Consider the following 23,089-nt stretch of genomic DNA (forward strand, 5'->3'; position numbering starts at 1 on the left):
ATATTCATCACAAGACACATTATCCTTATCTGAGCCATCCGTGTCCAGCATATCAGAATCCTCCATAATCCTGGGATTAAAAAAATGACAAAAACTAACTGGCACCCTTTTAACACCACCAATGGCTGGGGCACTCACCACCTCCTGTGAACCAGACAACCCACGAGCTAGACTCTCTCTGTCACAGTCAGCAACGAGGTGCACCATGCCAGTCACAGAAAAGGGTGCGCAATCTCGAGAGATCGCATCAGTAAAATAAGGCCGTTATGTTCCGTAAAAACTGTGAGCCTAGGTATTGCTACACATATGCAGATAAAACCATATAACAAACATGATTCCCCCCTGTTCAATAACCCCCCTCAGGAGATATTAACCCACAATTCCTTATTAAGATAAAGGATTCCCACTGGGACCCTACCTTGTTTCGTTAACATTCACATATCGAAATAAAATGAAATGATCTTAACGGAATCTATGCCGTGGAACAGGAACACGGCCCTTCAAGTGTGACATATAGTAGCCTCGCTTCTGACATGAACTTGAGTGAAGAAAGGTAGACAGCGAAACTCATCAACGCTGATTACCAAGGAGCTGTTAATATGAGTTGGGATGGGTTAGCAGAAAGACTCTACCTGCATCTCCGGACTCTCACTTTCATCCATGCTCTCACAGAGAGGCTGATAGCATTTCTTAAAAACTTCAGTCCCATTGCAAAGAGTACTACCCTCCAAAAGAGACTCTCTCTAACTTCTGACACTTCTCTGCCAACCTCCTGTGACGAAAGGCAAAGAATGACTGGGGGATAATGGGAGTGGGGGAGGTATTTAAGCCTTTGGCTGGGGTGTCTTTGCCTCCTCCTGGTCGCCAGTTTCTGTATTTCCCAAAAGTAACGAATGCAGCAGTGGACTCTTCCCGTTTAAGAAGAAAATTTAAATTTGACAAACACCACAAAACTTTAATACACATGAATGCATTTCAGTTTTGAAAATAAGTATTTTTCTAATACATGTGTATTAGCAACACATATTCTAGTCAAAGGTACCACTGAGCTTGCAGTTGCAAGTATTAGTTTCTAATGCTGCCAAATTGATTAACTGCAACAATATGATCTCTCTGAGCACCCTCAGCGTTCAAATGCAGATTCGCAGGATATAAGTACACAGGCTCAGTTGGCAGTAAACGCAATAACAAACATTGATAACTTACTAGAAAAATGTTGCATTCATGTACATTTCAATTTGGAGTGTTGTATACATTTAACTCTGGTTGCCAATTTAAATAGTTCACAATGCAAAGACTAACTTCTACAGGTTGTTGAGGGGAAAAAAATACAGGTTGTTAAGGCAAAAAAATATATAATAGGATTTGTTGCAACTAAGCCTTCTGTTTATTTAGGCTGGGTGATCACAGTAGCATCTGCTTCTTCTATGGCTTGCCTGGAGCGGGGGAAGCTCAAATCGCACAGCTTGTGTTGCCTATCACACATAAAACAGAACCAACAATTCCTTAACATATTCATCTCTGCAAGTGGTGCTGGGAAGTACATATACCTAAGCTTAAAAAGGTGATTTGAAAGGGTGCCAACATAAATAAATGCTACAAATTAGCAGTAACAATAAAGGGACATTTATAAAAAAAAAAAAAAAAAAAAAAAAAATAACATAATTTATGTAAGAACTTACCTGATAAATTCATTTCTTTCATATTAACAAGAGTCCATGAGCTAGTGACGTATGGGATATACATTCCTACCAGGAGGGGCAAAGTTTCCCAAACCTTAAAATGCCTATAAATACACCCCTCACCACACCCACAAATCAGTTTAACGAATAGCCAAGAAGTGGGGTGATGAGAAAAAAAGTGCGAAGCATATAAAATAAGGAATTGGAATAATTGTGCTTTATACAAAAAAATCATAACCACCACAAAAAAGGGTGGGCCTCATGGACTCTTGTTAATATGAAAGAAATGAATTTATCAGGTAAGTTCTTACATAAATTATGTTTTCTTTCATGTAATTAACAAGAGTCCATGAGCTAGTGACGTATGGGATAATGACTACCCAAGATGTGGATCTTTCCACACAAGAGTCACTAGAGAGGGAGGGATAAAATAAAGACAGCCAATTCCTGCTGAAAATAATCCACACCCAAAAATAAAGTTTAACGAAAAACATAAGCAGAAGATTCAAACTGAAACCGCTGCCTGAAGAACTTTTCTACCAAAAACTGCTTCAGAAGAAGAAAATACATCAAAATGGTAGAATTTAGTAAAAGTATGCAAAGAGGACCAAGTTGCTGCTTTGCAGATCTGGTCAACCGAAGCTTCATTCCTAAACGCCCAGGAAGTAGATACTGACCTAGTAGAATGAGCTGTAATTCTCTGAGGCGGAATTTTACCCGACTCAACATAGGCAAGATGAATTAAAGATTTTAACCAAGATGCCAAAGAAATGGCAGAAGCTTTCTGGCCTTTCCTAGAACCGGAAAAGATAACAAATAGACTAGAAGTCTTACGGAAAGATTTCGTAGCTTCAACATAATATTTCAAAGCTCTAACAACATCCAAAGAATGCAACGATTTCTCCTTAGAATTCTTAGGATTAGGACATAATGAAGGAACCACAATTTCTCTACTAATGTTGTTGGAATTCACAACTTTAGGTAAAAATTCAAAAGAAGTTCGCAACACCGCCTTATCCTGATGAAAAATCAGAAAAGGAGACTCACAAGAAAGAGCAGATAATTCAGAAACTCTTCTGGCAGAAGAGATGGCCAAAAGGAACAAAACTTTCCAAGAAAGTAATTTAATGTCCAATGAATGCATAGGTTCAAACGGAGGAGCTTGAAGAGCTCCCAGAACCAAATTCAAACTCCAAGGAGGAGAAATTGACTTAATGACAGGTTTTATACGAACCAAAGCTTGTACAAAACAATGAATATCAGGAAGAATAGCAATCTTTCTGTGAAAAAGAACAGAAAGAGCGGAGATTTGTCCTTTCAAAGAACTTGCGGACAAACCCTTATCTAAACCATCCTGAAGAAACTGTAAAATTCTCGGTATTCTAAAAGAATGCCAAGAAAAATGATGAGAAAGACACCAAGAAATATAAGTCTTCCAGACTCTATAATATATCTCTCGAGATACAGATTTACGAGCCTGTAACATAGTATTAATCACGGAGTCAGAGAAACCTCTTTGACCAAGAATCAAGCGTTCAATCTCCATACCTTTAAATTTAAGGATTTCAGATCCGGATGGAAAAAAGGACCTTGCGACAGAAGGTCTGGTCTTAACGGAAGAGTCCATGGTTGGCAAGATGCCATCCGGACAAGATCCGCATACCAAAACCTGTGAGGCCATGCCGGAGCTATTAGCAGAACAAACGAGCATTCCCTCAGAATCTTGGAGATTACTCTTGGAAGAAGAACTAGAGGCGGAAAGATATAGGCAGGATGATACTTCCAAGGAAGTGATAATGCATCCACTGCCTCCGCCTGAGGATCCCGGGATCTGGACAGATACCTGGGAAGTTTCTTGTTTAGATGAGAGGCCATCAGATCTATCTCTGGGAGCCCCCACATTTGAACAATCTGAAGAAATACCTCTGGGTGAAGAGACCATTCGCCCGGATGCAACGTTTGGCGACTGAGATAATCCGCTTCCCAATTGTCTACACCTGGGATATGAACCGCAGAGATTAGACAGGAGCTGGATTCCGCCCAAACCAAAATTCGAGATACTTCTTTCATAGCCAGAGGACTGTGAGTCCCTCCTTGATGATTGATGTATGCCACAGTTGTGACATTGTCTGTCTGAAAACAAATGAACGATTCTCTCTTCAGAAGAGGCCAAAACTGAAGAGCTCTGAAAATTGCACGGAGTTCCAAAATATTGATCGGTAAAATGGCCTCTTGAGATTCCCAAACTCCTTGTGCCGTCAGAGATCCCCACACAGCTCCCCAACCTGTGAGACTTGCATCTGTTGAAATTACAGTCCAGGTTGGAAGAACAAAAGAAGCCCCCTGAATTAAACGATGGTGATCTGTCCACCACGTTAGAGAGTGTCGAACAATCGGTTTTAAAGATATTAATTGATATATCTTCGTGTAATCCCTGCACCATTGGTTCAGCATACAGAGCTGAAGAGGTCGCATGTGAAAACGAGCAAAGGGGATCGCGTCCGATGCAGCAGTCATAAGACCTAGAATTTCCATGCATAAGGCTACCGAAGGGAATGATTGAGACTGAAGGTTTCGACAAGCTGTAATCAATTTTAGACGTCTCTTGTCTGTTAAAGACAGAGTCATGGACACTGAATCTATCTGGAAACCCAGAAAGGTTACCCTTGTTTGAGGAATCAAAGAACTTTTTGGTAAATTGATCCTCCAACCATGATCTTGAAGAAACAACACAAGTCGATTCGTATGAGACTCTGCTAAATGTAAAGACTGAGCAAGTACCAAGATATCGTCCAAATAAGGAAATACCACAATACCCTGTTCTCTGATTACAGACAGAAGGGCACCGAGAATCTTTGTGAAAATTCTTGGAGCTGTAGCAAGGCCAAACGGTAGAGCCACAAATTGGTAATGCTTGTCTAGAAAAGAGAATCTCAGGAACTGATAATGATCTGGATGAATCGGAATATGCAGATATGCATCCTGTAAATCTATTGTGGACATATAATTCCCTTGCTGAACAAAAGGCAATATAGTCCTTACAGTTACCATCTTGAACGTTGGTATCCTTACATAACGATTCAATAATTTTAGATCCAGAACTGGTCTGAAGGAATTCTCCTTCTTTGGTACAATGAAGAGATTTGAATAAAACCCCATCCCCTGTTCCGGAACTGGAACTGGCATAATTACTCCAGCCAACTCTAGATCTGAAACACAATTCAGAAATGCTTGAGCTTTCACTGGATTTACTGGGACACGGGAAAGAAAAAATCTCTTTGCAGGAGGTCTCATCTTGAAACCAATTCTGTACCCTTCTGAAACAATGTTCTGAATCCAAAGATTGTGAACAGAATTGATCCAAATTTCTTTGAAAAAACGTAACCTGCCCCCTACCAGCTGAACTGGAATGAGGGCCGTACCTTCATGTGAACTTAGAAGCAGGCTTTGCCTTTCTAGCAGGCTTGGATTTATTCCAGACTGGAGATGGTTTCCAAACTGAAACTGCTCCTGAGGACGAAGGATCAGGCTTTTGTTCTTTGTTGAAACGAAAGGAACGAAAACGATTGTTAGCCCTGTTTTTACCTTTAGATTTTTTATCCTGTGGTAAAAAAGTTCCTTTCCCACCAGTAACAGTTGAAATAATAGAATCCAACTGAGAACCAAATAATTTGTTTCCCTGGAAAGAAATGGAAAGTAGAGTTGATTTAGAAGCCATATCAGCATTCCAAGTCTTAAGCCATAAAGCTCTTCTGGCTAAGATAGCCAGAGACATAAACCTAACATCAACTCTAATAATATCAAAAATGGCATCACAGATAAAATTATTAGCATGCTGGAGAAGAATAATAATATCATGAGAATCACGATTTGTTACTTGTTGCGCTAGAGTTTCCAACCAAAAAGTTGAAGCTGCAGCAACATCAGCCAATGATATAGCAGGTCTAAGAAGATTACCTGAACACAGATAAGCTTTTCTTAGAAAAGATTCAATTTTTCTATCTAAAGGATCCTTAAACGAGGTACCATCTGACGTAGGAATGGTAGTACGTTTAGCAAGGGTAGAAATAGCCCCATCAACTTTAGGGATTTTGTCCCAAAATTCTAACCTGTCAGGCGGAACAGGATATAATTGCTTAAAACGTTTAGAAGGAGTAAATGAATTACCCAATTTATCCCATTCTTTGGAAATTACTGCAGAAATAGCATTAGGAACAGGAAAAACTTCTGGAATAACCGCAGGAGCTTTAAAAACCTTATCCAAACGTATAGAATTAGTATCAAGAGGACTAGAATCCTCTATTTCTAAAGCAATTAGTACTTCTTTAAGTAAAGAGCGAATAAATTCCATCTTAAATAAATATGAAGATTTATCAGCATCAATCTCTGAGATAGAATCCTCTGAACCAGAAGAGTCCAAAGAATCAGAATGATGGTGTTCATTTAAAAATTCATCTGTAGAGAGAGAAGATTTAAAAGACTTTTTACGTTTACTAGAAGGAGAAATAACAGACAAAGCCTTCTTTATGGATTCAGAAACAAAATCTCTTATGTTATCAGGAACATTCTGCACCTTAGATGTTGAGTGAACTGCAACAGGCAATGGTACATTACTAAAGGAAATATTATCTGCTTTAACAAGTTTGTCATGACAATTATTACAAACAACAGCTGGAGGAATAGCTACCAAAAGTTTACAGCAGATACACTTAGCTTTGGTAGATCCAGCAGGCAGTGATTTTCCTGTAGTATCTTCTGGCTCAGATGCAACGTGAGACATCTTGCAATATGTAAGAGAAAAAACAACATATAAAGCAAAATAGATCAAATTCCTTATAAGACAGTTTCAGGAATGGGAAAGAATGCCAAATATCAAGCTTCTAGCAACCAGAAGCAAATGAAAAATGAGACTGAAATAATGTGGAGAAAAAAGCGACGCCCATATTTTTTAGCGCCAAATAAGACGCCCACATTATTTGGCGCCTAAATGCTTTTGGCGCCAAAAATGACGCCACATCCGGAACGCCAACATTTTTGGCGCAAAATAACGTCAAAAAATGACGCAACTTCCGGCGACACGTATGACGCCGGAAACGGAAAAGAATTTTTGCGCCAAAAAGTCCGCGCCAAGAATGACGCAATAAAATGAAGCATTTTCAGCCCCCGCGAGCCTAACAGCCCACAGGGAAAAAAGTCAAATTTTTGAGGTAAGAAAAATATGATAATTCAATGCATAATCCCAAATATGAAACTGACTGTCTGAAAATAAGGAAAGTTGAACATCCTGAGTCAAGGCAAATAAATGTTTGAATACATATATTTAGAACTTTATAAATAAAGTGCCCAACCATAGCTTAGAGTGTCACAGAAAATAAGACTTACTTACCCCAGGACACTCATCTACATGTTTGTAGAAAGCCAAACCAGTACTGAAACGAGAATCAGTAGAGGTAATGGTAAATATAAGAGTATATCGTCGATCTGAAAAGGGAGGTAAGAGATGAATCTCTACGACCGATAACAGAGAACCTATGAAATAGACCCCGTAGAAGGAGATCACTGCATTCAATAGGCAATACTCTCTTCACATCCCTCTGACATTCACTGCACGCTGAGAGGAAAACCGGGCTCCAACTTGCTGCGGAGCGCATATCAACGTAGAATCTAGCACAAACTTACTTCACCACCTCCCTTGGAGGCAAAGTTTGTAAAACTGATTTGTGGGTGTGGTGAGGGGTGTATTTATAGGCATTTTAAGGTTTGGGAAACTTTGCCCCTCCTGGTAGGAATGTATATCCCATACGTCACTAGCTCATGGACTCTTGTTAATTACATGAAAGAAAATAACACGGCTTAAATAGTCATATGAAAAAAAAAATTAAAAAAAATTAAAATTTATGCTTACCTGATAAATTACTTTCTTTTACGATATGACGAGTCCACGGATTTCATCCTTACTTGTGGGATATTAACCTCCTGCTAACAGGAAGTGGCAAAGAGCACCACAGCAGAGCTGTATATTTAGCCCCTCCCCTTCCCCTCCACCCTCAGTCATTCGGCTGAAGGTATAAGAAGAGAAAAAGGAAAGGCTAAAAAGGTGCAGAGGTGACTGAAGTTTACAAAAAATATAAAGAAAAACTGTCTTAAAAAGAACAGGGTGGGCCGTGGACTCGTCATATCGTAAAAGAAAGTAATTTATCAGGTAAGCATAAATTTAGTTTTCTTTTACAAAGATATGACGAGTCCACGGATTTCATCCTTACTTGTGGGAAACCAATACCAAAGCAATAGGACACGGATGAAAGGGAAGGACAAGACAGGAACCTAAACGGAAGGCACCACTGCTTGAAGAACCTCTCTCCCAAAGATAGCCTCAGAAGAAGCAAAAGTATCAAATTTGGAAAATTTGGAAAAAGTAAAAATACACACACAATATAACCCTCAAGCATAAAACCAATAAGTTTTAAGTGCCAAAAATAAAAAACATAAAACATTGTTTTTTATATTGTCTCCCATAATGCCCAAATATTAACTAATGATAAATATAAAATAGGGACTCCAGTAACACCCCTCTTTTTAAAACAGGTTTTACTGCTTACCCCATTCCCATACAGGGAAATAATGCCAGCCAGTTCTGATACACCAAGTCTCCTCAGAAAAAAAGGCTGCACATACCTTAATGCTGCTTGTAGCATGAAACCGGTCTCCACACTGAAGATGTCTCATGGTTACCTTCAGAAGTCTTGTGGGAACCAGCGTGAATCTTAGTTACAAATGCTAAGATCATCAAACCTCAGGGCAGAAATCTTCTTCCATATCCCCCCTGAGGAAAATAGTACGCACAGGTACCATTTAAAATAAAAAACTTCTTGATTTAATAAACTAAAACTAACACCTCACTTTACCATGTCTTCCTAGTATAACACAGGCAAAGAGAATGACTGAGGATGGAGAGGTAGGGGAGGGGCTATATATACAGCTCTGCTGTGGTGCTCTTTGCCACTTCCCGTTAGCAGGAGGTTAATATCCCACAAGTAAGGATGAAATCCGTGGACTCGTCATATCTTTGTAAAAGAAATTAATTATATATAGAGCCTCTATTACATGGAGGCCACAATGACATAAAGAACAAGTATGGGGAGGTATAGGAGCGTCACCAGAATAGGGGCTTAAGTGTGCTATAGAGAACGTACTCAGACAAATATAACCATTGCTAGGGTATGTTCGATATGACAATGGAAATAAGTACAAATCTTCAGTAGGACAAAGAAGAGATGAATTCATAAATGGTTACGGAGTACATATAGGTATGAATGCAAAGTGTCAACACCCTATAATATTTATACGAAACAATATGAAATAGATGTAAAAAAACTAATTAAAGCCAGCATAAAAAATGATTTATAGGAAACTGATTTAATCCAACATAAAAACTAGCGGGAAGCAATATAAAAGAAGAACAATAAATATTGATTTGAGCTCAGATGTACATAATGGACCTCACATGGCCCTAAAAACCAAATAGAGATATATGGAGGGGACGCCCCAATAATGACATAAAGAACACCTACCAAAGACACCCTTATATACCCATTACCTCTTAACAAAATAGAAATCCGGTGTTATGATGCACGCCCGTTGAATCACTGCACTCAATGCTTTATCGGCAAAAAAACGCTGCACCATCCGATTAAGTCATCAGTTGTCGCCATGGCAACAGGAAACATTGTCACGGTAATGATGTAAACAAAAGCAGTTACACTCACACTTAGTGCTGTTGAAACTTCGCGGGCTGGAAAATTTTGTGAATCCCAAGTGTGACATTCTATACCCTATGGTATCAATATCACACAGGGAAACAACATGTTTAAATTAGCAAGTAATACTAATTCATCTTCAATTGCAACGTGTCCAAGAGTGGGTAGAAACTCAATGAATTATCCTTGGAGGAGATTACCGCAAAGTTCTTATTGCTTATAGCAACAGCCAAAGTCCACCATTGTATTCCGACCTCTAGGGGTGACCGTATCAAGATCAAAGATCCATTTTGCTTCCACACGTAACAAGGCTTGGGACCTATCACTTCCCCGGTTTAATCGAGGAATGTGATCGATCAACATAGTCCTTAACGATGAAAAAGAGTGTCCAGACAGCAAGAAATGCCTTGCAAGGGTTGGTCGGAACGTCCTTTTTCTAGGGCTTGGCGAATAGCCGTTTTGTGATTCGACAGGTGTTCCCTGAAAGTTGTAACTGTTTTCCCAAAGTAATACAGGGAACAGGTATTGTGCAATACATTTGTATTATTACAGCTTAATGTTCATTTTATTAATCAGTATATCTGTGTTAAAGCAGATGAACAAGCCAGAGAATGTACAAGGTTTTTCCTACCTGATTCTTCAATGTAATCCACACACTTCTTCACAAACACAGGAATGGGCTTCTCAGCGCTCACCAGCTCCTGCAGTGGTTTCCCAAAGTAATTGCTGTCCCAGTTCCGTCTAGTCGGTGCTTTGAAATACTTGTCTTTCTTTTTCTGTCAGAGCAAAAATAAATAAAATGATTATATTTTTCCCTCCCAGAGACAGAAACTTTATCAATTAATTCTGCACTTGAAACATTAAAAGGGATATAAAACAGTCTGTTTATTGTTGTAATAAAAAAAGTAGTGGGTTAATACTTCGTTAAAAATTTAAACAACTTTCAAATTTACTTTTATAATAAAATTTGCTTGTTCACTTGGTATTCTTTGTTGAAAGCTAAGCCTAGGTAGGTTCATATGCTAATTTCTAAGCCCTTGCAGGACGCCTCTTATCTCAGTGCATTTTGACAAATGTTCACAGCTAGAAAGCACTAGTTCATGTGAGCCATAGATAACATTGTGCTCACTCCCGTTGAAATATTTTTGAGTCAGCACTGATTGGCTAAAACACAAGACTGTCAAAAGAACTGAAATTAGGGTGCGGTCTGCAGAAGCTTAGATACAAGGTAATCACAGAGGTAAAAAGTATATTAATAAAACCGTGTTGGTTAAACAAACCTGGGGAATAGGTGATAAAGGGATTATCTATCTTTTTAAACAATAAAAATGCTGGGGTAGACTGTCCCTTTAATATAAATTGTGTCAATAACACAAGAGAGCTGTGGTCTCTACCAGAAGTCCAAGGAGTAGCTTTCCTTTAAGTGGTTGCTAGGAGACAAGTGCACTTGCTTTTACTGTGTTCCAGCAATAGGATATTAGTTTCTTGCCCATGCTCAGTAGAGGACTTGATGCAAAAATCATGTGACAGGGGGGAACTTAAAGGGTCATAATAGTAATAAAATGACATGCTCTAAATTTGCTGGAATCGGTTATTTAATCAATAGTGACGCTGCAAAAAATATAATTTATGCTTACCTGATAAATTATTTTCTTTCCTGGCATGGAAAGCCTACAAATCCATTCAATTACTAATGGGAATTCAACTCCTGGCCACCAGGTGGAGGCAAAGAACACCCCAGAAAAGCTTCAAGTATCCTCCCACTTCCCACAATCCCCTGTCATTCAGCAGAGGAATCATGGAAAGAGAAGACACAAAATGTATAGAGGTGCCTGAGGTTTAGAAAATGACAAAAAGACGTCTTAAAATAAGGGCAGGTCGTGGACTCACCATGCCAGGAAAGAAAATAATTTATCAGGTAAATTATATTTTCTTTCCAATGGCATGGAGTCCACAAATCCATTTAATTACTAGTGAGAACCAATACCAAAGCTAGAGTCCACAGAATGTAAGAGAGGGATACACAAGACAGACGAGCCTAAACAGAAGGCACCACAGCTTGAAGAACTTTCCTCCCAAAGAAAGCCTCAGCTGAGGCAAAAACCTAAAATTTGGAAAATTTGGAAAAAGTATGCAATGATGACCAAGTGGCCGCCTTGCAAATCTGTTCCACAGAAGCATAATTTTTAAAGGCCCAAGAGGAAGCGACAGCCCTAGTGGAGTGAGCCGTAATTTTCTCTAGAGGCTGCTGTCCAGTTGTCTCATAAGCCAATCGAATAACACTTCTCAATCAGAAGGAGAGAGTAGAAGAAGTGGCCTTCTGACCCCTCTGTTTACCAGAAGAGACAATAAAAAGAGCAGAATATTGACGAAAATCTTTTGTAGCCTGCAAATAGAACTTCAAAGCACGCACATCATCCAGATTGTGCAACAACCGCTCCTCAGAGGAAGGATTAGGACAAAATGAAGGAACAATTATTTCTTGGTTAATATTGCGTTCCGAAACCACCTTAGGAAGGAATACTAATTTAGTACGGAGCACCGCCTTATCCGCATGAGGAATAAGATAAGGAGAATCACACTGAAGAGCCAAAGTCTCCGAAACTGTATGGGAAGAGAAAATAGCCAGCAGAAACAAATCCTTCCAGGACAATAACTTAATATCAATAGAATGCATAGGCTCAAATAGAGCATGCTGCAGAACTTTGTAAACCAGTTTAAGACTCCAAGGAGGAGCAATTGACCTAAAAACACAGTCCTGATTCTAACCAAAGCCTGGACAAAAGATTGAACATCTGGCAAAATTGCCAGACGCTTCTGCAGATGAATCGACAGCCGAAATCTGACCTATAAGGGTACTGACTAATAAACGCTTCTGAAGAAAGGACAGAATACGGGGAATTCTCACCTGAATCCACAAAAAAAACAACCTAGATCCGCACCAATGAAGGTATTTACGCCATACCTTATAATAAATCTTGCGGGCAACAGGCTTACGAGCCTAAATCATAGTCTCAATAACCGTCACAGAAAAACCTTGTCTGGACAAGACTAAGCATTCAATCTCCAAGCAGTCAGCTTCAGAGAGACTAAGTTTGGATGAAGGAAGGGACCCTGAAGTAGAAGATCCTTCCTCAATTTCCACGGGGGGGGGGGGGGGATGACGACGACGACATCTTCACTAGGTCAGCAAACCAAGTTCTGCGAGGCCATGCTGGAGCTATTAGAATCACCGAAGCCTTCTCCAGTTTGATACAAACTATCACCTGAGGAAGGAGAGCAACCGGAGGAAACCGATAAATAAGACCAAAATCCCATGGCACTGCCAGGGCGTCTACCAGAGCTGCTTGAGGATCTCTTGATCTTGCACCGTATTTTGGAAGCTTGGCTTTTAAACTAGATGCCATCAGCTCCAGAACTCCCCATTTGAGGGTTAACATCGAGAAAACTTCCGGATGGAGAGCTCATTCCCCTGGATGAACAGTCTGCCTGCTTAGATAATCCGCTTCCCAGTTGTCCACCCCGGGATATGAATGGCTGAGATGACAATTGTGAGACTGTCCACTGAAGAATGTGAGTCAACTCCTTCATAGCAAACTCAAGAGTTCCTCCTTGATGGTTGATATACGCCACCAAAGTGATGTTGTCCGATTGAAATCTGAAAGACTGGATTAAATTCAGTTGAGACCAAGCTGCTAGTGCATTGAGAATTGCTCTCAATTCTAGGATATTTATAGGGATGGCAGACCCCTCTTGAGTCCAAAGTCCCTGAGTTCTAATGGACCCCCAAACTGCTACCCAGCCTAACAGGCTGGCATCCGTGCTCACAATCTCCCAAGAAGGTCTCAAGAAACAAGTGCCCTGAGACAAATGGTCTTGGGAGATCCACCAAGACAGAGAAATCCTTGTCAGAGTCTAAAACTATCCTTAGAGAGATCCGTGTGGTCTCCGTTCCATTGACTGAGCATACATAACTGCAGGTTTCAGAATAAAAAAAAATCTTCATAGATACTGAGTCTATGATTGTCCCCAGAAAACATACCCTGGTACTTGGCACCAAGGAACTTTTCCCTAGATTCACCTTCCACCCGTGAGAGCGGAGAATGGCTAACAGAGAATCTGTATAAAATCTTGCTAACTGAAAAGATGGTGCCTGAACCAAGATATCGTCCAGGTAAGGAGCCACTGCAATCCCTAGAGATCTGGCCACAGCCAAAATAGCCCCTAGAACCTTCGTAAAGATTCAAGGAGCAGTGGCGAGGCCGAAAGGAAGGGCTACAAATTGGAAATGTTAATCCAAAAAAGTGAACCTCAGGAACTTGAAATGTTCCCTGTGAATAGGCACATGAAGATCCTTTAGAACTATGGTGGTCATAAATTGACCATTCTAGAATAGAACGAATAGTCTCCATTTTGAAGGACAGAAGTTTGAGAAACGTGTTGAGACTTGAGGTCTAGAATAGGTCAAAAAGTGACCTCCCTTTTGGGAACCACAAAAAGATTTGAATAAAATCCCTGACCCTGTTCTGCTAGAGGAACTGGGATAATTACTCCGAGAGAAGACTCCCTTACGCAGCAGCTTAAGTAAACCTCTCTCTTTACCTGGTTTACAGATCATCTTGACAATAGAAATCTGTCCCTGCCCAAAGATCTGGAACGTCAGAAATCCAAGCCTGCTGAAAGAAAGGAAAGCCTGCCCCCTACCTGATCCAGAACTGGATCGGGGTGACCCCTTCATGCTGTCTTAGCATCAGCGGAAGGCTTTCTGGATTGCTTACCCTTATTCCAGGGCGGGCTGGCTAGCTCTCCAAGAAGCCTTGACTTGCTCAGATTTAGAAGACAAGTTAGATTTCTGTCGCTTGAAGTTACAAAAGGAACGGAAATTAGAAGTCTGACGACCCTTGGGTCTATTCTTCTTATCCTGTGGTAAAAAAAACTCCTTTTCCCCCATTAACCACGGAAATGATCTCTGCAAGACCAGGACCAAATAAAGTCTTCCCCTTAAAAAGTAGAGACAGAAGCTTGGATTTGGAAAACACATCTGCAGACCAAGACTTTAACCAAAGGGCTCTGCGGACTAGTATTGCAAAACTAGAAATCTTGGCTCCCAGCCTGATAACTTGCATACGGGCATCACAGATAAAAGTATTAGCCAGCTTTAGAGCCTTGATCCTATCTTGGATCTCCTCTATAGTATTCTCCTCTGATATTAAATCAGACAAAGAGTCATACCAATAAGATGCTGCACCAGAAACTGTTGCAATACTAGCAACAGGTTGCCACTGAAAAACCTGATGAAGAAACATCTTTCTTAAATAACCCTCCAGTTTCCATAGGGTCTCTAAAAGAGGAACTATCCTCAAGGGGAATAGTAGTTCTCTTGGCTAAGGTAGATATAGCGCCCTCTACTCTAGGAATAGTGTGCCACAGATCTTGCACTAAATCAGCCACAGGAAACATCTTTTTAAACACAGGAGATGGGTTAAAAGTAACACCTGGCTTCTCCCATTCCTGAGAAATGTCAGACATGCGATCTGGAACAGAAAAAAACTCCAAAGATTTAGGTTTGACAACAAAAACTCTATTCAGTTTATTAGCTTTTTTTAGGAGCCTCTGCAATTGTTTCAGTCTCATCCAAAGTAGCTAAAACTTCCTTCAAAAGTAAAACGGAGATGCTCCAGTTTAAATCTAAAATTAACCTCCTCAGAATATACTGTACAAGGAAGTACTAAGTACTAAGTGCTGCCTCTTCACCTAGAAGGTAAAAGCACTTACCTGTGGATCCGCTGTAGGGCAGGTACAGCAAACAGGTGTGACAGAATCCTCACTGACATAGACCTGTAGATAAAGAAAAAAACAGAGTAACAAACCCTGGTTTTCTATATAGGGTAGCAAAAATGTTGGAAGGTAAGCAAAGATCACCTAGCCATCTTCCAACTGCTAAAAGTCTCCCATACTCTTACTAAAGAGAATTACATGGACACAGCATAACCCCAATCCTTGCTTGCAGGGAAAGGTACCCATTAAAGGAATAACAACTTGATTTCTTCAGACACCTTCGCACATCACCTACAATGTTACACAGGCAAAGAATGACTGGGGATTGTGGGAAGGGGGAGGATACTTGAAGCTTTGCTGAGGTGTTCTTTGCCTCCACCTGGTGGCCAGGAGTTGATTTCCCACTAGTAATTGAATGGGTTTGTGGACTCTCCATGCCATTGAAAAGAAATATGTATTCATCCCATTGTGGATTTGATTTAAATCACTAGTCAGAAAGACTTTAAATCATGGTCTACATGAAGACTCATTCTTGCGGTTTGTCATAATCTTAATATTTACCACCAGATGAAATGTTCACCACTGTGCATTATTCATGTATTTGTGCTAGTCTGGCTAGCCTAGGCAGGCTCAGGAGCAGTAATGAACTACTTTGAGTCAACTGCTGATTGGTGGCTGCACATATATGGCTTTTGTCACTGGCTCACCAACTGTGTACAGCTAACTACAAGTAACTGCATAGCTGTTTCTTCAACAATTGATACCAAAAAGAACAAAGCAAATTTATTAACAGAAGTCGGAAAGTTGTTTAAAATGTTATGCTGTCTCTGAAACACAAAAAAAAAATTTGGGGTTTCATATCCATTTAAAGCTGCAAAGTACTCTTCTTTCTTAGATTGTGTCCACCTCAGAATTATTGTCCAAAATACCTTAATGCTTTATATCCATGAATGAAGTGAGATTATGCAACTAACGATTATTTTCATAATCGATTAATCGGACGATTATTTCTTCGACTAATCGGATAAAAAAAAGAATCAATAATGGTTTCCTATATTTTAAATAAAAACAGAATTTATGCTTACCTGATAAATTACTTTCTCCAACGGTGTGTCCGGTCCACGGCGTCATCCTTACTTGTGGGATATTCTCTTCCCCAACAGGAAATGGCAAAGAGCCCAGCAAAGCTGGTCACATGATCCCTCCTAGGCTCCGCCTTCCCCAGTCATTCGACCGACGTAAAGGAGGAATATGCATAGGAGAAATCATATGATACCGTGGTGACTGTAGTTAGAGAAAATAATTCATCAGACCTGATTAAAAAACCAGGGCGGGCCGTGGACCGGACACACCGTTGGAGAAAGTAATTTATCAGGTAAGCATAAATTCTGTTTTCTCCAACATAGGTGTGTCCGGTCCACGGCGTCATCCTTACTTGTGGGAACCAATACCAAAGCTTTAGGACACGGATGATGGGAGGGAGCAAATCAGGTCACCTAGATGGAAGGCACCACGGCTTGCAAAACCTTTCTCCCAAAAATAGCCTCAGAAGAAGCAAAAGTATCAAATTTGTAAAATTTGGTAAAAGTGTGCAGTGAAGACCAAGTCGCTGCCTTACATATCTGATCAACAGAAGCCTCGTTCTTGAAGGCCCATGTGGAAGCCACAGCCCTAGTGGAATGAGCTGTGATTCTTTCAGGAGGCTGCCGTCCAGCAGTCTCATAAGCCAATCGGATGATGCTTTTAAGCCAAAAGGAGAGAGAGGTAGAAGTTGCTTTTTGACCTCTCCTTTTACCAGAATAAACAACAAACAAGGAAGATGTTTGTCTGAAATCCTTTGTAGCCTCTAAATAGAATTTTAGAGCACGAACTACATCCAAATTGTGCAACAAACGTTCCTTCTTTGAAACTGGATTCGGACACAAAGAAGGCACAACTATCTCCTGGTTAATATTTTTGTTAGAAACAACTTTCGGAAGAAAACCAGGTTTAGTACGCAAAACCACCTTATCTGCATGGAACACCAGATAAGGAGGAGAACACTGCAGAGCAGATAATTCTGAAACTCTTCTAGCAGAAGAAATTGCAACCAAAAACAAAACTTTCCAAGATAATAACTTAATATTAACGGAATGTAAGGGTTCAAACGGAACCCCTTGAAGAACTGAAAGAACTAAATTGAGACTCCAAGGAGGATTCAAAGGTTTGTAAACAGGCTTGATTCTAACCAAAGCCTGAACAAAAGCTTGAACATCTGGCACAGCCGCCAGCTTTTTGTGAAGTAAAACAGATAAAGCAGAAATCTGTCCCTTCAAAGAACTTGCAGATAATCTTTTCTCCAAACCCTCTTGTAGAAAGGATAGAATCTTAGGAATTTTTATCTTGTTCCATCGGAATCCTTTCGATTCGCACCAACAGATATATTTTTTCCATACTTTATGGTAAATTTTTCTAGTTACAGGCTTTCTAGCCTGAATAAGAGTATCAATGACAGAATCTGAGAACCCACGCTTTGATAAAATCAAGCGTTCAATCTCCAAGCAGTCAGATGGAGTGAGGCCAGATTCGGATGTTCGAACGGACCTTGAACAAGAAGGTCCCGTCTCAAAGGTAGCTTCCATGGTGGAGCCAATGACATATTCACCAGGTCTGCATACTAAGTTCTGCGTGGCCACGCAGGAGCTATCAAGATCACCGAAGCCCTCTCCTGATTAATCCTGGCTACCAGCCTGGGAATGAGAGGAAACGGTGGGAATACATAAGCTAGGTTGAAGGTCCAGGGCGCTACTAGTGCATCTACTAGAGTCGCCTTGGGATCCCTGGATCTGGACCCGTAGCAAGGAACCTTGAAGTTCTGACGAGACGCCATCAGATCCATGTCTGGAATGCCCCATAATTGAGTTATGTGGGCAAAGATTTCCGGATGGAGTTCCCACTCCCCCGCATGAAATGTCTGACGACTCAGATAATCCGCTTCCCAATTTTCCACTCCTGGGATGTGGATTGCAAACAAGTGGCAGGAGTGAATCTCCGCCCATTGAATTACTTTGGTCACTTCTTCCATCGCCAGGGAACTCCTTGTTCCCCCCTGATGGTTGATATATGCAACAGTCGTCATGTTGTCTGATTGAAACCTTATGAATTTGGCCTTTGCTAGTTGAGGCCAAGCCTTGAGAGCATTGAATATCGCTCTCAGTTCCAGAATGTTTATCGGGAGAAGAGATTCTTCCCGAGACCATAGACCCTGAGCTTTCAGGGGTTTCCAGACCGCGCCCCAGCCCACCAGACTGGCGTCGGTCGTGACAATGACCCACTCTGGTCTGCAGAAGCTCATCCCTTGAGACAGGTTGTCCAGGGTCAGCCACCAACGGAGTGAATCTCTGGTCCTCTGATCTACTTGGATCGTCGGGGACAAGTCTGTATAATCCCCATTCCACTGTCTGAGCATGCACAGTTGTAATGGTCTTAGATGAATTCGCGCAAAAGGAACTATGTCCATTGCCGCAACCATCAAACCTATTACTTCCATGCACTGCGCTATGGAAGGAAGAAGAACAGAATGAAGTACTTGACAAGAGCTTAGAAGTTTTGATTTTCTGGCCTCTGTCAGAAAAATCTTCATTTCTAAGGAGTCTATTATTGTTCCCAAGAAGGGAACTCTTGTTGACGGGAATAGAGAACTTTTTTCTACGTTCACTTTCCACCCGTGAGATCTGAGAAAGGCTAGGACAATGTCCGTATGAGCCTTTGCTTGTGGCAAAGACGACGCTTGAATCAGTATGTCGTCCAAGTAAGGTACTACTGCAATGCCCCTTGGCCTTAGCACCGCTAGAAGGGACCCTAGTACCTTTGTGAAAATTCTTGGAGCAGTGGCTAATCCGAATGGAAGTGCCACAAACTGGTAATGCTTGTCCAGAAAGGCGAACCTTAGGAACTGAAGGTGTTCCTTGTGGATAGGAATATGTAGATACGCATCCTTTAAATCCACCGTGGTCATTAATTGACCTTCCTGGATGGTAGGAAGAATTGTCCGAATGGTTTCCATTTTGTTTAGGATCTTGAGATCCAAAATTGGCCTGAATGTTCCCTCTTTTTTGGGAACTATGAACAGATTGGAGTAAAACCCCATCCCTTGTTCTCCTAATGGAACAGGATGAATCACTCCCATTTTTAACAGGTCTTCTACACAATGTAAGAATGCCTGTCTTTTTATTTGGTCTGAAGACAATTGAGACCTGTGGAACCTTCCCCTTGGGGGTAGTTCCTTGAATTCCAGGAGATAACCTTGAGAAACTATTTCTAGTGCCCAAGGATCCTGAACATCTCTTGCCCAAGCCTGAGCGAAGAGAGAGAGTCTGCCCCTCAGATCCGGTCCCGGATCGGGGGCCAGCATCTCATGCTCTCTTAGTAGCGGTAGCAGGCTTCTTGGCCTGCTTACCTTTGTTCCAGCCTTGCATCGGTCTCCAGGCTGGCTTGGTTTGAGAAGAATTACCCTCTTGCTTAGAGGATGTAGAATTTGAGGCTGGTCCGTTTCTGCGAAAGGGACGAAAATTTGTTTTATTTTTAGCCTTAAAAGACCTATCCTGAGGAAGGGCGTGGCCCTTTCCCCCAGTGATGTCTGAAATAATCTCTTTCAAGTCAGGGCCAAACAGCGTTTTCCCCTTGAAAGGGATGTTAAGCAATTTGTTCTTGGAGGACACATCCGCTGACCAAGACTTTAGCCAAAGTGCTCTGCGCGCCACAATAGCAAAACCTGAATTTTTCGCCGCTAATCTAGCTAATTGCAAAGTGGCGTCTAAGGTAAAAGAGTTAGCCAATTTAAGTGCTTGAACTCTGTCCATAACCTTCTCATAAGAAGATGCTTTATTGAGCGACTTTTCTAGTTCTTCGAACCAGAAACACGCTGCTGTAGTGACAGGAACAATGCATGAAATTGGTTGTAGAAGGTAACCTTGCTGAACAAACATCTTTTTAAGCAAACCCTCTAATTTTTTATCCATAGGATCTTTGAAAGCACAACTATCTTCTATAGGGATAGTGGTGCGTTTGTTTAGAGTAGAAACCGCCCCCTCGACCTTGGGGACTGTCTGCCATAAGTCCTTCCTGGGGTCGACCATAGGAAATAATTTCTTAAATATAGGGGGAGGGACAAAAGGTATGCCGGGCCTTTCCCATTCTTTATTTACAATGTCCGCCACCCGCTTGGGTATAGGAAAAGCTTCGGGGGGCACCGGGACCTCTAGGAACTTGTCCATCTTACATAATTTCTCTGGAATGACCAAATTGTCACAATCATCCAGAGTAGATAACACCTCCTTAAGCAGAGCGCGGAGATGTTCCAATTTAAATTTGAATGTAATAACGTCAGGTTCAGCTTGTTGAGAAATTTTTCCTGAATCTGAAATTTCTCCCTCAGACAAAACCTCCCTGGCCCCTTCAGACTGGTGTAAGAGCATGTCAGAACCATTATCATCAGCGTCCTCATGCTCTTCAGTATCTAAAACAGAGCAGTCGCGCTTTCGCTGATAAGTGGGCATTTTGGCTAAAATGTTTTTAATAGAATTATCCATTACAGCCGTTAATTGTTGCATAGTAAGGAGGATTGGCGCACTAGATGAACTAGGGACCTCCTGAGTGGGCAAGACTGGTGTAGACATAGGAGATGATGCAGTACCATGCTTACTCCCCTCACATAAGGAATCATTTTGGGCAACATTATTATCAGTGGCATCATTGTCCCTACTTTGTTTGTCACATTCATCACATATATTTAAATGGAGAGGAACCTTGGCTTCCAAACATACAGAACATCGTCTATCTGATGGTTCAGACATGTTAATAGGCATAAACTTGATAACAAAGCACAAAAAACGTTTTAAAATAAAACCGTTACTGTCACTTTAAATTTTAAACTGAACACACTTTATTACTGAATATGTGCAAAAGTATGAAGGAATTGTTCAAAATTCACCAAAATTTCACCACAGTGTCTTAAAGCCTTAAAAGTATTGCACACCAAATTTGAAAGCTTTAACTCTTAAAATAACGGAACCAGAGCCATTTTTACATTTAACCCCTATACAGTCCCTGGTATCTGCTTTGCTGAGACCCAACCAAGCCCAGAGGGGAATACGATACCAAATGACGCCTTCAATAAGCTTTTTCAGTGGATCTGAGCTCCTCACACATACATCTGCATGCCTTGCTTCTCAAAAACAACTGCGCATTAGTGGCGCGAAAATGAGGCTCTGCCTATGACTAGAAAAGGCCCCCAGTGAAAAAGGTGTCCAATACAGTGCCTGCCGTTTTTTTAACAGAATTCCCAAGATTAAAATAACTCTTCAAAGTTATAAACCATTAAATATGCTTATAAAGTAATCGTTTTAGCCCAGAAAAATGTCTACCAGTCTTTAAAGCCCTTGTGAAGCCCTTTATTCTTATATTTAAAACTAAGAAAATGGCTTACCGGATCCCATAGGGAAAATGACAGCTTCCAGCATTACCAAGTCTTGTTAGAAATGTGTCATACCTCAAGCAGCAAAAGTCTGCTCACTGTTTCCCCCAACTGAAGTTAATTCATCTCAACAGTCCTGTGTGGAAACAGCCATCGATTTTAGTAACGGTTGCTAAAATCATTTTCCTCTTACAAACAGAAATCTTCATCTCTTTTCTGTTTCAGAGTAAATAGTACATACCAGCACTATTTTAAAATAACAAACTCTTGATTGAAGAATAAAAACTACATTTAAACACCAAAAAACTCTTAGCCATCTCCGTGGAGATGTTGCCTGTGCAACGGCAAAGAGAATGACTGGGGAAGGCGGAGCCTAGGAGGGATCATGTGACCAGCTTTGCTGGGCTCTTTGCCATTTCCTGTTGGGGAAGAGAATATCCCACAAGTAAGGATGACGCCGTGGACCGGACACACCTATGTTGGAGAAATCCACATACTCCGTGTTACACATATAAACTTCAGACTAAAATGTTACATTAACACAACTGTTTGTCCAATTTTTAAGCAGCAGAGCACATTTTTATAATTAAGCAAAAAAAAACACAACCTGTTTGAAAAGAAGTAGAACTAGAAAGAGGTAGAATATAACTGTTTATGATATTCACTCTTTCAGAAACTTTGCATTGAAATGTAAAAAGCATAATTTATGCTTACCTGATAAATTTATTTCTCTTGTGGTCTATCCAGTCCACGGATCATCCATTACTTGTGGGATATTCTCCTTCCCAACAGGAAGTTGCAAGAGGATCACCCACAGCAGAGCTGCTATATAGCTCCTCCCCTAACTGCCATATCCAGTCATTCGACCGAAACTAGCCGAGAAAGGAGAAACCATAGGGTGCAGTGGTGACTGTAGTTTAAAATTTAGAACTGCCTTAAAAGGACAGGGTGGGCTGTGGACTGGATACACCACAAGAGAAATAAATTTATCAGGCAAGCATAAATTATGTTTTCTCTTGTTAGGTGTATCCAGTCCACGGATCATCCATTACTTGTGGGATACCAATACCAAAGCTAAAGTACACGGATGAAGGGAGGGACAAGGCAGGTACTTAAACGGAAGGGACCACTGCCTGTAAAACCTTTCTCCCAAAAATAGCCTCCGAAGAAGCAAAAGTATCAAATTTGTAGAATTTTGAAAAGGTATGAAGCGAAGACCAAGTCGCCGCTTTGCAAATCTATTCAACAGAAGCCTCATTTTTAAAGGCCCAGGTGGAAGCCACAGCTCTAGTAGAATGAGCTGTAATCCTTTCAGGGGGCTGCTGTCCAGCAGTCTCATAGGCTAAGCGTATTACGCTCCGAAGCCAAAAAGAAAGAGAGGTTGCCGAAGCCTTTTGACCTCTCCTCTGTCCAGAGTA

General features: G+C 40.9%; 1 protein-coding gene across 1 annotated transcript in view; it reads right to left on the reverse strand.

The window, feature by feature from the left end:
* Nucleotides 1-23,089, reverse strand: part of ARHGAP5 (Rho GTPase activating protein 5) — a 487,952-nt gene that overhangs the window by 276,293 nt on the left and 188,570 nt on the right. The window contains exon 3 of the mRNA XM_053697926.1: nucleotides 10,071-10,215. Within this exon, the coding sequence (XP_053553901.1) occupies nucleotides 10,071-10,215 (145 nt within the window). The remainder of the gene's footprint in view (nucleotides 1-10,070; nucleotides 10,216-23,089) is intronic.

Source organism: Bombina bombina, chromosome 1, assembly GCF_027579735.1.
Source record: "Bombina bombina isolate aBomBom1 chromosome 1, aBomBom1.pri, whole genome shotgun sequence".
In the NCBI taxonomy this organism is placed as follows: Eukaryota; Metazoa; Chordata; class Amphibia; order Anura; family Bombinatoridae; genus Bombina; species Bombina bombina.